The sequence below is a fragment of the Dermacentor albipictus genome, chromosome 1 (assembly GCF_038994185.2).
Source record: "Dermacentor albipictus isolate Rhodes 1998 colony chromosome 1, USDA_Dalb.pri_finalv2, whole genome shotgun sequence".
NCBI lineage: Eukaryota > Metazoa > Arthropoda > Arachnida > Ixodida > Ixodidae > Dermacentor > Dermacentor albipictus.
The window spans coordinates 276,347,688-276,362,399 of record NC_091821.1 but is presented as its reverse complement, the minus strand read 5'-3'; the positions used below and the strand labels follow the sequence as shown (position 1 = coordinate 276,362,399).

At 46.6% G+C, this 14,712-nt stretch overlaps 1 protein-coding gene across 1 annotated transcript in view; it reads right to left on the bottom strand.

Moving 5' to 3' along the window:
• The window catches only part of abs (ATP-dependent RNA helicase abstrakt), a 214,526-nt gene that overhangs the window by 192,402 nt on the left and 7,412 nt on the right, over positions 1-14,712 (bottom strand). The window contains exon 5 of the mRNA XM_065440624.1: positions 12,674-12,734. Coding sequence (XP_065296696.1) covers positions 12,674-12,734 — 61 coding nt within the window. The remainder of the gene's footprint in view (positions 1-12,673; positions 12,735-14,712) is intronic.

Genomic DNA, 14,712 nt, shown 5'->3' with positions numbered 1-14,712 from the left:
GGGATTGTTAGGCAGCGCCACCACTCCCAAACCTTGGTGGCAGATGTGGAGCATCCTTTCTGCCGTAGGCGCCATGAGTACGTGATCTTTTTTGGGGTGAAGACAACTGGTAAGTAAGTACAAGTAATCATAAGTAATTTCCCCTACGTTGTCCTTGGTTTAGGAGAACTTCTTGCTGGGTGAGTTGGTCCATGACTATGTTTTAGGACGAGTTGTGCTTAAAGGGCCTGTCACCAGGCCCCATAGCAAATATTGGTCATATGCTGAAAATTGTTACATGTCCTTTAGGGAGCGTTCTGCCACAAAATATTTTCAAATCGGCTCATTAATTGCCGAGATAGAAATATTTCAGAGCCGTGAACTCATGCTTTCAGAAGGCGATCTCCACTGCATAGAGAGACACTGTCTCCACTCGCCCCGTCTACCCTCCACAAGCGAAATTCCTTCTCTGCGTTCTCCCATACTGGACCTCGAGGATCGCGTGACGCATATGTCACGGGTTCCGCCTTCATTTTTTTTCCCTCTTTTTTTTGTTTTTTTTAACGGCGCTGCGCACTTCTGCTGACGGCATTTGCGTGCGAGCTGTTCTGGTGTCTTGTTTCGCGTAGCGCACGCTATTGCATGCTGTGCACAAGGACACATGACTAGCAGTATAATTAAGTGCTACATGAATACTGAGGCAGAGCGAGTGGATCGCAGAGCATGATCACGCACTGGAACACGGTAGAAAATGGCATAGTTTCGGCACCTGTGCACGTGACTGCATGACCGTGGGAACAAGCAGACGAAACGGAAGTATATCTCTCTTGCTGCAGTGAGAAATAAAACAGGAACATACAGACATTCCGTTTGTGTGTTTTATTATTTCTCTAAAGTTCGATTCGTCAATTCAAGCAACAGATCACACAAATAACAGATGTTGCCTTGAATAATTCTCGAAGTCACGTGTCACCACGAGCGATGTCACACTGCAGACACGAGTATGTAGGCGCAAGGATGCGAGTATGTTACCGTCCAGCTTGGAGCGCAGCGGCCATGAGAAGAAGGAAAAAGGGCGCTCGGATTGAGATTTCAGACCTTTCCGCAGAGCATAGCAATGTAATTCTTTACAAACACGGTCGTTGGCGCGCACTGTATGCTCTGCGCTTGTCAGCTTAAAATGGCCAGACCTGGTGAGGGGTCCTTTAAGAAAGAACAAACACAGGAAAAACCAGGTAGAGTTGATAGTTTGCACTCTTTTTGTCTACCTGGTTTTTCCTGTGTTCGTTCTTTTTTAGGCGCAACTCGTCCTAAAACGTTGTCCTTGGTGTCGTTGTTTGTAAACTTCTTATGATATGATCAACAAAAATCTGGCCCCTCAGTTAACCCCCACTCTTCTCGTTCATTGCATAACAATGGTCTTGAATCCAGCAACATTGATGCCTTCATAAATTATGAATGTGGTGTTTTGTGGCACAAGGGCTAAATGTGGCCAAAAAGCACCAGGCTGGTGTTAACGCGTTCGCACTGGAGTTATGAATGATGAAGGGTAGATGTTAAGTGGCTGTAAAGGGGCCTAAAAAACAGTCGCTGTAAAGTGCATAAAACCTATATGAGATAAAATTATGCCAATGGTTAATGAGCTGTACAATAGACACGAAAGATACATTGTGAAATAATCATGATACAGTGAAATATGTCATAGATAAACATTTGCAAGAAGCACTACTGCTTTAACAGAGCCCTTGAGATGCAAGGGCCTGGAAGCATGTGCTATACAAAACTACCATTACAGCGGCATCCTCTGGAAAGAAGATGTGCTATGAATTTATGGGGCTAAAAACTTGCAAGTCGACATCATTAAAAAAATCTAGAACTGCTTTGGTGCCAAAAAACAGTTGTGCACCAGGAAACACTGCAGGATAGAAAGGGGTGTGCTGGCGATATACAAGAGGAAAATGTTTCTTTCTCTAAGCTTCATCTTCCCGACACTTCAGGAGGACTTGGAGGACGGTCAGCCTCTTACCATATCTACCACAGGTTGGAGGCTCATACACAAGTCAGTAAAAAATTGTGGGTGCCATAGGTGTGTCCTATCCTGAGTCGGCAGAATAGGACATCAGTTAGTCGTATTTTCATTTGCCAGTGGCAAATGAAATATTGAAAATGAGATATGACAAAGCATTGCCAGTGGCTTCTCAGTTTCTTTCGTAACAAAGGCTTCAGATCTGTGACAGAGACAGCAGTCGTAGGAATAATAGCATGCGATGTGAGTCATGTGGCCATTTGGTCAGCTAGTACTCTACCCTCGATGCCTCTATGGCCAGGTACCCACCATATAATGACATGCTGGTTAGATATATATGCTTTACAGAGAATGGAATAGAGCTCAGTAAGTACTGGGTTCTTGTGTTTACAGAGTTACTTCAAGGCTTTTAAAACGCTTAGGGAGTCTGTAAATATAATTGTTTTTTTTTTGAAGTTTGGCTTCCTTATATGCTTCACAGCCGACAATAATGCATGGGTCTCAGCCGTAAATATACTTGTTTCAGGGTGCAGTACACCGGATTCTGAGAAGGATGGACCAACAGCTGCATAAGATACCTCGGCATGCGACTTAGAAGCGTCTGTGTAAAACTCTGCGCAAGAGTACGTGTACTGGAGTTCTAGGAAATCCATTTTAATATGTGCCTCTGACGCATGTTTAGCGACCTCTACAAAGGATGTGTCACACTCTATCAGCTGCCACTGCCATGGTGGTAACAGTTTCACTGGAGTCACAGGACAATGTTCAAACACCGGAACACCCATTTAATCCTTAAGGTTTCTCGCACGCAAAGAGAACGGTCTTCCCACTGCAGGTCGTTTATTTCATCAGCATCATCATCAGCCCGGTTACGCCCACTACAGGGCAAAGGCCTCTCCCATACTTCAACTAACCCGGTCATGTAGCCAGGAGAGTATGGCAGCGGTCATATCATTTGTGCATGAATAAGAGGGATGTTCGTGGTTTGAATTTATTTTAAGAAAATATTTAAAACTGCTACATGATCTCTGAAGATGAAGTGACCATACATTTTGTTTCTGCATAAAGGCTTTGTACGGGGCTTGTCCTGAATGCTCCGGTCGCGAGGTGGATTCCTAAATTATGGACAGGATCCAACATCTTTAAAGCACTTGGTGTAACGGACTGATACACTATCGTGCCGTAGTAAAGACGTGAGCTGACAAGACACCTATATTAGTTCAAAAGACATTTCTTATCACTGCCCCATGTTGTACTTGAAAAAATTTTCAATAAGTTCATTCTTTTGAGGCACTTAGACTTCAAGTATTTAATATGCGGGATGAATGTGTATCGAGTCCAATATGATGGCCAAGAAACTTGTGCTCGGCACTTAAAGGTAATCTGCTACCAGAGAGCTCAATAGCAGGACATAGTGCTATTCCTCTCTTATTCATGAAAACAATGCATGTACTTTTTTGAGGGCTCAACCTGAAACCGTTTCCCTCAGTTTAATTAAGGCATGCTGGACATGTCCTTAGCAGATGGCAAAGTTGCATGATTTAAATCCAATGTGCACATCATCTACATATACAGAGTATAACATTGCTCGTGGGATAGCCATGCGCAAAGAATTCATTTTCACAATAAAGAGTGTGCAACTTAGCACACCACCTTGCGGAACACCGGTTTCCTGGGTGAAAGACCTTGACAAGGCATGGCCTACCCTTACACGAAGTGTGTGGTTAGAAAGGTAACTTTCGACAATACTCAACATACTGCCGTGGATACGCATAGTGAAAAGGTCTCGGATAATACCGAAGCACCATGTGGTGTCATATGCTTTCTCCAAATCAAGAAATACGGAGAGAAAAACTGTTTGTGTATGAAGGCATCCCTTATGTTTACCTCAATGACGATAAGGTGGTCTGCGGTCAACCTGCCTTCTCTGAAACCACACTGGTAAGGATCTAGTAGTTCGTTGCTCTAAAGGAGATAGACTAGGCGCTGGTTTATCATCTTTTCAAAGAGCTTGCAGAGACAGATTGTCAAAGCGATAGGTTTGTAACTACCTGTTGTTAGGAATGGCCGTACGGGGTGCCAACGTGCCAGCTTTCAGCCCGCTGCACGTGTTCCAAGCCCACCAGACGGGGCGCCCTTCCGAGAACTGCGGATGACCGGCAGCCACGTGGCGCGCGGTCAGCTCAGGAATGTGGTACGGAGCAGAATTCTACGAAGCCCTCTGACGTCGACACCGAGAGCTATGCGGCACCGCGAGCTATGCGGCACCAAGAGTTCTACGAAGCCCTCTGACGTCGGCTCCGGACACTCGGAATGTGTGTGCCTTTGTGTGTGTGGGCCGTACTGCGGGGCGGTGGCAAGTTTACAATGACTGGACGAACGTTTCCATCCACTGGGACTCCGACCACGTGGACCTCGAAGAGTGGACGCCGAACGATGACTTGAACTATGACGTCAAGCGGAGAGCTTATAAGCAGCGTTTGCCGGCTGCTAGAGGAAGTTCGTGTCGTGCTCGTCGTTGGAAGCTGAGTGCTCGTTGTCATGCTCGAAATGTAGTAGTGAGCTGTGTGCTCGTAAACTTTTTGCTGTATGTTAGCTTTGCGGGCTCCATATGGGAGTCGCGCTAGACTGCCAATGTATCTTGTTTAAAATGCTTAATATGTAAATAAATCCTGTTCACCGAGTTCCTCTCTACGACCTTCAGCTCCTTCAAATGGTGGCAGCGGCGAGGTAGTCCGACGACTCCTACATCTGGTTGACCGCGGTAGGATCGTCCGACAACTCTGACAACTGAATGGCAGCGGTGAGATCAGCCTACGACTCCTAGATCGGCCTACGGCTCGGTGACAGCAACGGCAGCTGACAGACGTTGGCACATGGTGACCGACTGGCACCCTGATCAAGTTGGAAGTGACTTGAGATTGACCACCTCTTGCAACTGACTGGATACGGCGGGGAAGGACTGGTGATATGGTGCTGCTTCAGTGGGTAAGCGTTTGGTTTTAGCTGTAAGATTTACCAGGCTTTAATTTCTCTGTGTTCTTTATTTGATTCGCTGGGGATCTTTTACTTGTATTTTGATTTGCGTGGGTATCGCAACAAGTATTGTGTGACAGCAGAGTCAAAGCTTAAAGTAGCGACCATGGTCCTAATGTGTTTGACGAGAGCTGACCTGTTGTGGTTGTGTGAAGAGATCGAGGTGAACGTAGAGGAGGACTTGACGGAATCGGAGATTCGTAAAACCATTCTAGAAAGTAACAATGATTTGAAATTCATCGAACAAATGGGCAAACGAATTCTAAGCAAAAAGCGGGAACAGGAAGCAATTAGGCAAGAACAGGAAGAATTTAGGCAAGAACAGGAAAAAGCAAGGCAGAAACTAAAAAGCATTTCACAGGAAGAAGGCCTAACAGAAGTAACGAGGCAGTACATTGAGGCATTGAACAAAGAGATTGAAGGTTTTCAGCAGTTCATCGAACAAAGTCAACAGCGGCTTGAGAAATCTGTAGGCTGGACGCAGCAAAAGTGGGAAGAAGCAGATAGCAGATCTTGTTCGAAAGGCGAGAGTAGTAGTACCTGTGAGAATAGCAGCACGTTCATAAGTGAACTCGAAGTGCAAGCTGCTAATGATGCCTTAGTGGCAGCAGAGGCCGTTACAGGCCAGAGTGAGAGCGACGAGGTACTGTGCCAACAGAGGACTGTAGAGACAGCTAGGCCAGCTGCGAACAAATAGGCACAGTTACCGCGTGTGTGCGTCGCATCTCATGGTATCGAGGTCGTTAGCGAGGTACAGGGTACTGTTGACTTGACAGATGCGAGCACTCATGTCGAGTCAGATCTGCGTGCCGAAGTGAAGTGCGAGCTGAGCGATGCAGTTGAAGGTAGTTCTCGGGATGGCGAGCTCCGTAGTTCACGAGAGAACAACTGCATTGTTCAGGGATCGGTGCGGCTCTCCGCCAGTCTAGACAGCCTAGGTAGGGATGATTCAGTTATTAATCATTCGGACTGTGCGCGTGAGACAGCGATCGATACTGACGGGCTGTGTGTCGATGCACAGCGTGAGCTGGGCAATGCAGTAGAGGGCAGTTCGCAAGAGTGCGAGTTGCATAACTCGAATAAAGCCTGCTGCATTGTGCCAGAGTCGGTTGAGCTGTCCGCCAGTCGAGGCAGAGAGAATGTTGATTTAAATGAAAATCAATCAGACTGTGCGGGTAAGAGACCCATCTGGGCCGACGAGATGTGTAACGGCCAGCAGGAGGCGCGAGATGACGGCATGAAAGAGAAGTCAAAGAGAAAGCACCGCAGAAAGAAGCGCCGAAAAGATCGGAATGCGGTGACTAATGTAGCGCTGCCAAAGACGGCGAGAGACCCAGAAGGGCAGGGCGCGCAGAAAAGACAGGTGCGGTCGTCACGGACGATGTTGACGCATCAAACACGTTCGAGCCACCGGTCAAAGGGAGACCGAGAGGCATGTTCTGCACAGACGCGGGCAAAGGGCACAGGGCCGTTAAATTCCTCGTCGTTCCGTCATTCTCTTCAAAGCTCAGCGTGCAGTACAAAGAAGCGCAAGGTGGCAAGAAGAGACCAGGTGGGGAGTAGCGACGCGGTCAGTCGAGGTCATGTTGAAAGCGGGGTGCCAAGACGCAAATTGGCAGGTGACTGTAACGTCTTGGGGGAGCTGATAGTGAGTCAGCCCTTTTGTTGTTCCTCGGCAGCCAGAATAGCTTTCAAACCGCGGCCACCTCGGGTACGGCTCAAAGTATGAGTCAGTCGTAAGCAATCGGGAACGGGAGGCCAAGAGAGTTAAAAAGTTATGGGGTTTTACGTGCCAAAACCACTTTCTGATTATGAGGCACGCCGTAGTGGGGGACTCCGGAAATTTCGACCACCTGGGGTTATTTAACGTGCACCTAAATCTAAGTACACGGGTGTTTTCGCATTTCGCCCCCATCGAAATGCGGCCGCCGTGGCCGGGATTCGATCCCGCGACCTCGTGCTCAGCAGCCTAACACCATAGCCACTGAGCAACCATGGCGGGTGAGGCCAAGAGAGCTTCCGTAGTAGGAAAACGTGTTGTTTTGTTTTATTTTTGAGCATTTGCAAATTTTTGCGATTTGAGACCAGGATTTCTTTCAATATGTAAGGTATGAGCTCCGTTTATGTTTTGTTTGAGAAGCTCGAGATTTGAAAGACGCGTTTAAAGTAAACCTGTAGTCTCGCGAGGTGTTCATTAATAAGTATATAAGATTTCTTTTTTTGTGTATGCGTGAGTAACCTGAAGGTCAAGGTTATCGTTGAGAGGCCTATCGTAACGCGCGTGTGTTATTTAACCTTCTTTCTTTTTAAGTGTTTTTGAATTTTCTAAGGTTAAGCGCATAGATTTTCAGTAAGTGCCTGATTTGCACTGAGAAGAGCTCTTAGGTCCATTAACGCGTGTCCTGTGCGGACGGAAGGAAGCAGAACGTTGATGACTGGGTTGCTCGTGTGTGTCGAGGGCAGCCGTATTCTGACTTCTCTAGTATGCGTGCGAAGAGCTAGTTAGTAAAAGACACATTTGTTCAAAGGTTCTTCTGTGTTGCGTAAGTTACGCAAGTGTGGTTGTTTGTTTAAGGAACGTGTCCTGTGTGGATTAAAGGAACAAATGTGAGTCAGCGTGATGAAAACTTTGTATGATGCAAGCACTTGTTTGGAATAGAGACCACAAAGCTAGCGCGATTGTATTGACGTACCTGTGGAGTTGGCCAGACGGTTCAGTGGCAGCAGTACATGTAAATAAGTACGCCACTGCGATAGGGTAAGAACAGGCTGTTCGTGAAGTTAAGCTGCTTAAGTTATGTTTGGGTATTGGTGTTTGAAAGCCTTCGGTTTAATTCTGCGTAAATCTTTACTCTGGTGCAGCGCGACGGTCGGGTTCGATCGAACTCAGGAGGAACGTGAACGTTCGCTTTGGCGGCACGAAATTCTGGGGCAAAATTTGGGATTCCCAGTTAAGTGACTTGCATGAAGATTGTGGCAGCAAGCCTGGTGGGTTAGCAGCTAATTCCGGGCGTTTGAACGCTGAGCGGTATTGTGTTGCCGGGTCGACTCTTCTGTACCAGTTGTTGTAAGATGGTTGAAGGCATTCCGAGTACGCAGGGGTTGCAGAGAGCAAAGCCGTCATCTTGCTCGCCAGCCATTCTCTTCCTGCCCAGTGGTTACCAGCACTGGCCAGGCGAGATTTTCCGGGCTGTGGAGGAGCTGTTAGGAATGGCCGTACGGGGTGGCAACGTGCCAGCTTTCAGCCCGCTGCACGTGTTCCAAGCCCACCAGACGGGGCACCCTTCCGAGAACTGCGGATGACCGGCAGCCACGTGGCGCGCAGTCAGCTCAGGAATGTGGTACGGAGCAGAGTTCTACGAAGCCCTCTGACGTCGACACCGAGAGCTATGCGGCACCGAGAGTTCTACGAAGCCCTCTGACGTCGGCTCCGGACACTCGGAATGTGTGTGCCTTTGTGTGTGTGGGCCGTACTGCGGGGCGGCGGCAAATTTTCAATGACTGGACGAACGTTTCCATCCACTGGGACTCCGACCACGTGGACCTCGAAGAGTGGACGCTGAACGACGACGTTGAACTATGACGTCAAGCGGAGAGCTTATAAGCAGCGTTTGCCGGCTGCTAGAGGGTGCTCGTGTCGTGCTTGTTGTTGGGAGCTGAGTGCTCGTTGTCATGCTCGAAATGTAGTAGGGAGCTGTGTGCTCGTAAACTTTTTGCTGTATGTTAGCTTTGCGGGCTCCATATGGGAGTCGCGCTAGACTGCCAATGTATCTTGTTTAAAATGCTTAATATGTAAATAAATCCTGTTCCCCGAGTTCCTCTCTACGACCTTCAGCTCCTTCAAATGGTGCAGCGGCGAGGTAGTCCGACGACTCCTACATCTGGTTGACAGCGGTAGGACCGTCCGACAACTCTTACACCCTCCTTACCTTGTTTGAGTATGGGTATTATTATAGCTTCTTTGCAAGAATATGGTATATACCCAGCAGCCCATTACATTAAAAAGTGAGAGGAGTGTTTTCTGTGTTTTAGGGTGGAGGTACTTTATCATTTCATATATAATACGGTCACCACCTGGTGCTGAGCTGTTGCAACAAGCAAGAGAAGTTTTAAGCGTAGCTAAACTGAACGGGCGGTTGCGATTTTCATTTCGGGCACATTTCTGATCAAGGGGCTGTCGCTCTGTGCGTTCTTTGAACCTCATGAATGATTGTATGTAATGAGATGCACTGGAGATATATTCAAAGTGTTCACGCAGACAGTCTGCCTGGTCTTCCAGGCCATCTCTTTGGGTACTTACTAAGGGCAGGGGGTCCATCTCCCGGCCTTTTATTTTATTCACCCTATTCCACACCTTTGCCTCGTCTTTGTAAGAATTTATTCCAGATATGCACTGCTCCCAGCTCTCTCTCTTTGCACGTCAACATGTTCTCCTGCCTTGTGATTTGACCTGTCTGAAATTAATAAAGTTTTCAGCTGTTGGAGAATTGTGAAGCAATACCTAAGCTTTGTTTCGATTTTTGCGTGCTTTCCAAGATTCGTCATTCCACCATGGGATGTGACGGTTCTTTGCCAGTTCATTAGTTTGTTTAATACATTTTGTTGCAGCGTCAATAATAAAACCAATTAGGTATGCCACAGCATCGTCTACATTATAATCAGAAATGTCGTCCCCGCCTAAATATGTGAGTTCTCGAAACAGTTCCCAGTTCGCTGATTCGAGGTTCCATTGAGGGAAATGCGGCGAGCATGCATCTGGCTTTGTTAGTGTTAATGTAATTGGGAAGTGGTCGCTCCCATAGGGTTTCTTGAGAACAGACCAATCCAGGTACGGAAATAGTGAGCTCGAAACTATGCTCAAGTCTATGGACGAGTATGTGTTATGTGTAACATTGTAGTACGTTGGTTCTTTTATGTTCACTAAACATGCACCTGAAGAAAACAGAAAATTTTCTATCAGGTGTCCACGCGTGTCGTCCCACAGGGGGCGATATGTGTTTATATCACCAACGAGTATGTATGGTAGAGGAAGCTCATCAATGAAGCTTTGAAACTCTGCTTTAGAAAGTTGACAGGAAGGGGAGACGTACATCGAGCAAACTGTGATTAGCTTACCAAATAGCCCATCTCGGACTGCAACTGCCTCGACGGGAGTTCGGAGTTTTATTTGCTGACATGCAATGCCTTTATAGACTATTACGGCTATACCCCTGGAAGAAGTGAATGCAGCATCACAGTTTTTGCGGAAAGTGGCATATGGTCCTTAGAAAGTTGGTCTGTGTTAATTTTAGGTGTGCTTCTTGGACACACAGCCCCTTTGGAGTGAATTTGTGAAGGAGTTGTTTAACATCCTCAAGACTGTGAAGAAGTCCTCTCACGTTCCATCGTAATATTTGGGTATCCATAATGGGAACGACGTTAGTGCTGTGTGTCTAACAAGAAAAGTTAGGTTACAGGGCCCTTTGCCGGTCCCGTAATGCATTGTTTCTCTTTATTGGAGCGGTCGAGAGATTCTTGCCGCTCCTTAGGTGCTAGCGGTGCCGTTTGACTAGGTGTCTTGCCTATCACCTCCTGTGAAGCGCTGGACACCCGCTCTTGTGAGTGATTTGTTGGTCGAGAAGGCCTCTTCTCAAGCGATAAAGCCTCTGAGGCCACCAGCCCGGAGGTCAATGGCCCCTTCTTCTCGGACAGCGAAGAAGCGCTAGCCGCAATCGCCGAGGGGGTGGGTGACATCAGTGCCGGCTCACTGTGTGTGGGCCGGACAGCCGCCAGAGGCCGTTGTGGCGCTGCCCCCTGACGTGCCACTTCGGCAAAGCTATTCTTTGGCAAGAAGGATATGCGCCTGTGCGTCGCATTAAATGAAATATTCTCTTTGATTTTGATTGACACTATTTCTTTTTCTTTTTTCCAAGATGGGCAGGACCGCGAGTACGCAGGGTGCTCCCCTTCATGATTAACACAGTGTGGAGTGTTCTCGCATGACCCGGATGGATGTTCATGGTCGCTACATTTGGCACAGGTTAGTCGGCTATGGCAGTTCTGGGAACTGTGGCCAAACCTTTGACATTTAAAGCATCGGAGGGGATTTGGGATACATACGGATTGACTCTGATCTTCACATAGCCTGCCTCGATTGTTTAGGGCAGAACTCTTGAACTGAATGTGAGAATAGGATGCTTTTTCTGTATTTTTTTACCATCGCGCCTCATTTTGATTCGTTTTACACTGATCACATTCTGGCCACTCCAGCCTTCAAGTAGTTCAGCCTCGGTCAGATCAATCAGGTCACTATCAGATACAACACCACGGCTGTGTGGTGTCCATGGTGCGATGCGGTGTCACATTCACCGGAACATCCCCAAAAGACACAAGATTCGGCAGCCTTTCATACTGATTTTTATCTCAAAGTTCCAAAACAAGATCTCCACTTGCAAGTTTGGAAACTTTATAGCCTTGGCCAAGAACATCGGTTATTAATTTCGATACCAGAAAAGGAGAGATCATTCTCGCTGACTTTGCGGTTTTCTCGGAGTGTATGACATAAAATTTGGGAAAGTTTCAACTATGACGGCCATAGAACGTAAATACTTCTTCGGTGCGCCCTCGTTTATGAGGGCGACCAGGAAGTGGTGGAAAAGAACTTGCCATAGATATATGAAGAAGTTCGGCAGCACCGCCAGCCACATACCATGGAGCCCAACAAGGGGACGCTGCAAGACCGTGAAAAGGCATGTCCTGCATGCGCCAGCTGTACGACACTACTATAACCAAATCTGTTATAACCAAGGTTGGCTATCCCACACAAGGTTAACCCTTGCTGCCTGGAAAAAGTGGAAGTAAAAGGAAGCCAAGAGAAGACAGGAAAGATCGAAAGCAAGAGAAAGACGAAAATTAGAGAGGAGAATAGGAAAAGGCAACTACCGATTTTCCCCGGGTGGGTCACTCCGGGGGTGCCGTCTACGTGAAGCTGAGGCCAAAGAGGTGTGTTGCCACCGCTGAGGGGCCGAAAAGGTCCAAACACCCGGCATTGGCTCAACCCCCAGGATCCCCTTTTCTTTGGACATGGCTAAGCCACGCATGGTTAGACGCACGAGGGTCCAACCCGCGTGTGCTCGGGTACGTGGTGTCGCAACAAACCAAACGCCTACTGACGCAGACGCCCCTGCAGGGACTGATGCCTTCAGGTAGCATGTGTGGGTTTATTGACCAGTTGCCTTCACCCAAAAAAAGATGATGTGCCACCAAGGCTTGTGCGCGATGGCACTGGCTAACGATCCCAGGGTTATTTCTAGCAGTAAAACATACATACCCTAGAAAGGGGATGGGAAAACGGCGCCGCAGTAGCTTAATTGGTAGAGCATCGCACGCGTAATGCGAAGAAGTGGGATCATTCCCCACTGCGGCAAGTTGTTTCTCATCCACATATTTCCATTTTTATCATTTTTTTTATTCAATTAGTAAGTACAAGTAATTTCCCCTATGTTGTCCTTGGTGTCATTGTTTGTTGGCTTCTTATGATATGATTAACAAAAGTCTGGCTCCTCAGTTAACCCTCACTTGTTTTGTTCATTAGCCACACACATCATCCTCATTTCTGTTCTCAACCCATTTCACAGAGGTACTGTAGCTTACCCTGTTTGGATAGGCTGGTCATACTGGATGCCTTTGGCCAACTCCGCCACGCCCATGAGTGCTTCAGGAAAAGGACAGAAAGAGGAGAGATGAGGACACCTAAAGAGGCCCATGGCATACAGGCTTTGGGAAAATTAACTCATTTAATTTTTGAAAGACACCCTTCAGTATGACACAATGAGCAAGGGGAACACAAAAAGAAAGGCTGACAACAAAAAAATGAACATGAGTGTGAAAACATAAGCAAAAGTACAATATTTTCAAGAGTAGTAACAATGTAACTATATATAAATAAAACACACACACACATATAAACAAACACAATGAGAGCATGTGTGAAAAAGGCATAAGCACCACAAAACAGAAATAGCCTCTATAGTGCTCTGGTACTAGTGACATGAAGCATAGGTATTTCCCTTGAGGTGCAAATTAAGTATGCCGAGTAGAAAAAATATGCACACAGCATTTTGGGTTCTCCACACTTCCAATTAATGGTTTTCAAAAAGTAGAAAAAAATTTAAAATTTTTTAGATGTTCTGAGAATATTCTGAGATGCGCGCATTTGTAATATGTTGCCTCAAGTCGGGAAAAAATTATTGTATGCTGTACATGAATCCTTCAAAAATGCACTTTGCTGGTTGTGAGGCACAAGTCATTTTTAAGTCATTCTGTAGGTTTGCCTTCTTCTATAGTGGCTCAGGGATTTCACTGCTTGGCTGACCATGTTTTCTTGGTGCTATTTTGCTAGAGATGATAAGGCTATGTGTAATATCCATTTCGCAAAAGTGTTCACCCGGAGGAGTTTCTCTGCATCTGCCACTCAGGTATTCTCACTAGCTGACAGCATAAGAGATACAAATTCACAGTCATTTCATTATTCCATACAGTGACATGAAATGAGGTTTATCTACTCTGCTATGAACAGTTGTACTGCAGATTGATTTCCTCTTGCACCGATTCTCATTTCACTTCAATACCTTGGAGACTCCTCAAGGAGGCATTACATAAAGGGTTGACAGTTGCACTCAGTGTCATTCGTGTCTTCGATAACACTACTGACAAGTGCTTGCCAGTAATTCACTGCAAGGTGGTTGTGTATGAGTGATGCAATTGTATATTCCCTAAAATTGCAGGAAACACCTGCCTGTGATATCGTATAGTAATTTCCAGACAAGCTTTATATCTTTAATTGTAAAACCAGGAACAACCTTCACCATTTTCCAATCAGCAGGCAACAGTCTGGGTGATACAGACTGTTTGGAAATTCGGCAGACAAGTATACTACAAGTGGAACAGAGTTCTTTAACAGCATAGTGTTAAAGGGCCTCTCACCAGGCCCCATAGCAAATTTTGGTTATACGCTGGACTCTCGTATCCTCTAGGGAGCGTTCGGCCGGAAAAAAATTTTCAGATCAGCTCATTAATAGTCGAGATAGAAATATTTCAGTGCTGCGAACTCATGATTTCAGAAGGCGAGCTCCACTGCATAGAGGGACACTCTCTCCACTCGCTCCGTCTACCCTCCGCAAGCAAAATTCCTTCTCTGCGTTCTCCCATACTGGACCTCGAGGATCGCGTGACGCATACGTCACGGGTGCCGCCTTCATATTTTTTCTCCTCATTTTTTTTTTTTTTTTTTACGGCGCTGCGCACTTCTGCTGACGGCATTTGCGCGCGAGCTGTTCTGGCGTCTCGTTTCGCGTAGCGCACGATATCGCATGCTGTGCAGAAGGACACATGACTAGCAGTATAATTAAGTGCTACATGAATACTGAGGCAGACCGAGTGGATTGCAGAGAATCATCACGCGCAGGAACACGGTAGAAAATGGCATGGTTTAGGTACCTGCGCACGTGACTGCACGACCGTGGGAACAAGCAGACGAAACGGAAGTATATCTCTCTTGCTGCGGTGAGAAATAAAACAAAAACATACAGACATTCCGTTTGTGTGTTTTATTATTTCTCTAATCTTTAATTTGTCTATTGAAGCAACAGATTACACAAATAACAGATGCCGCCTTGAATAATTCTCGAAGT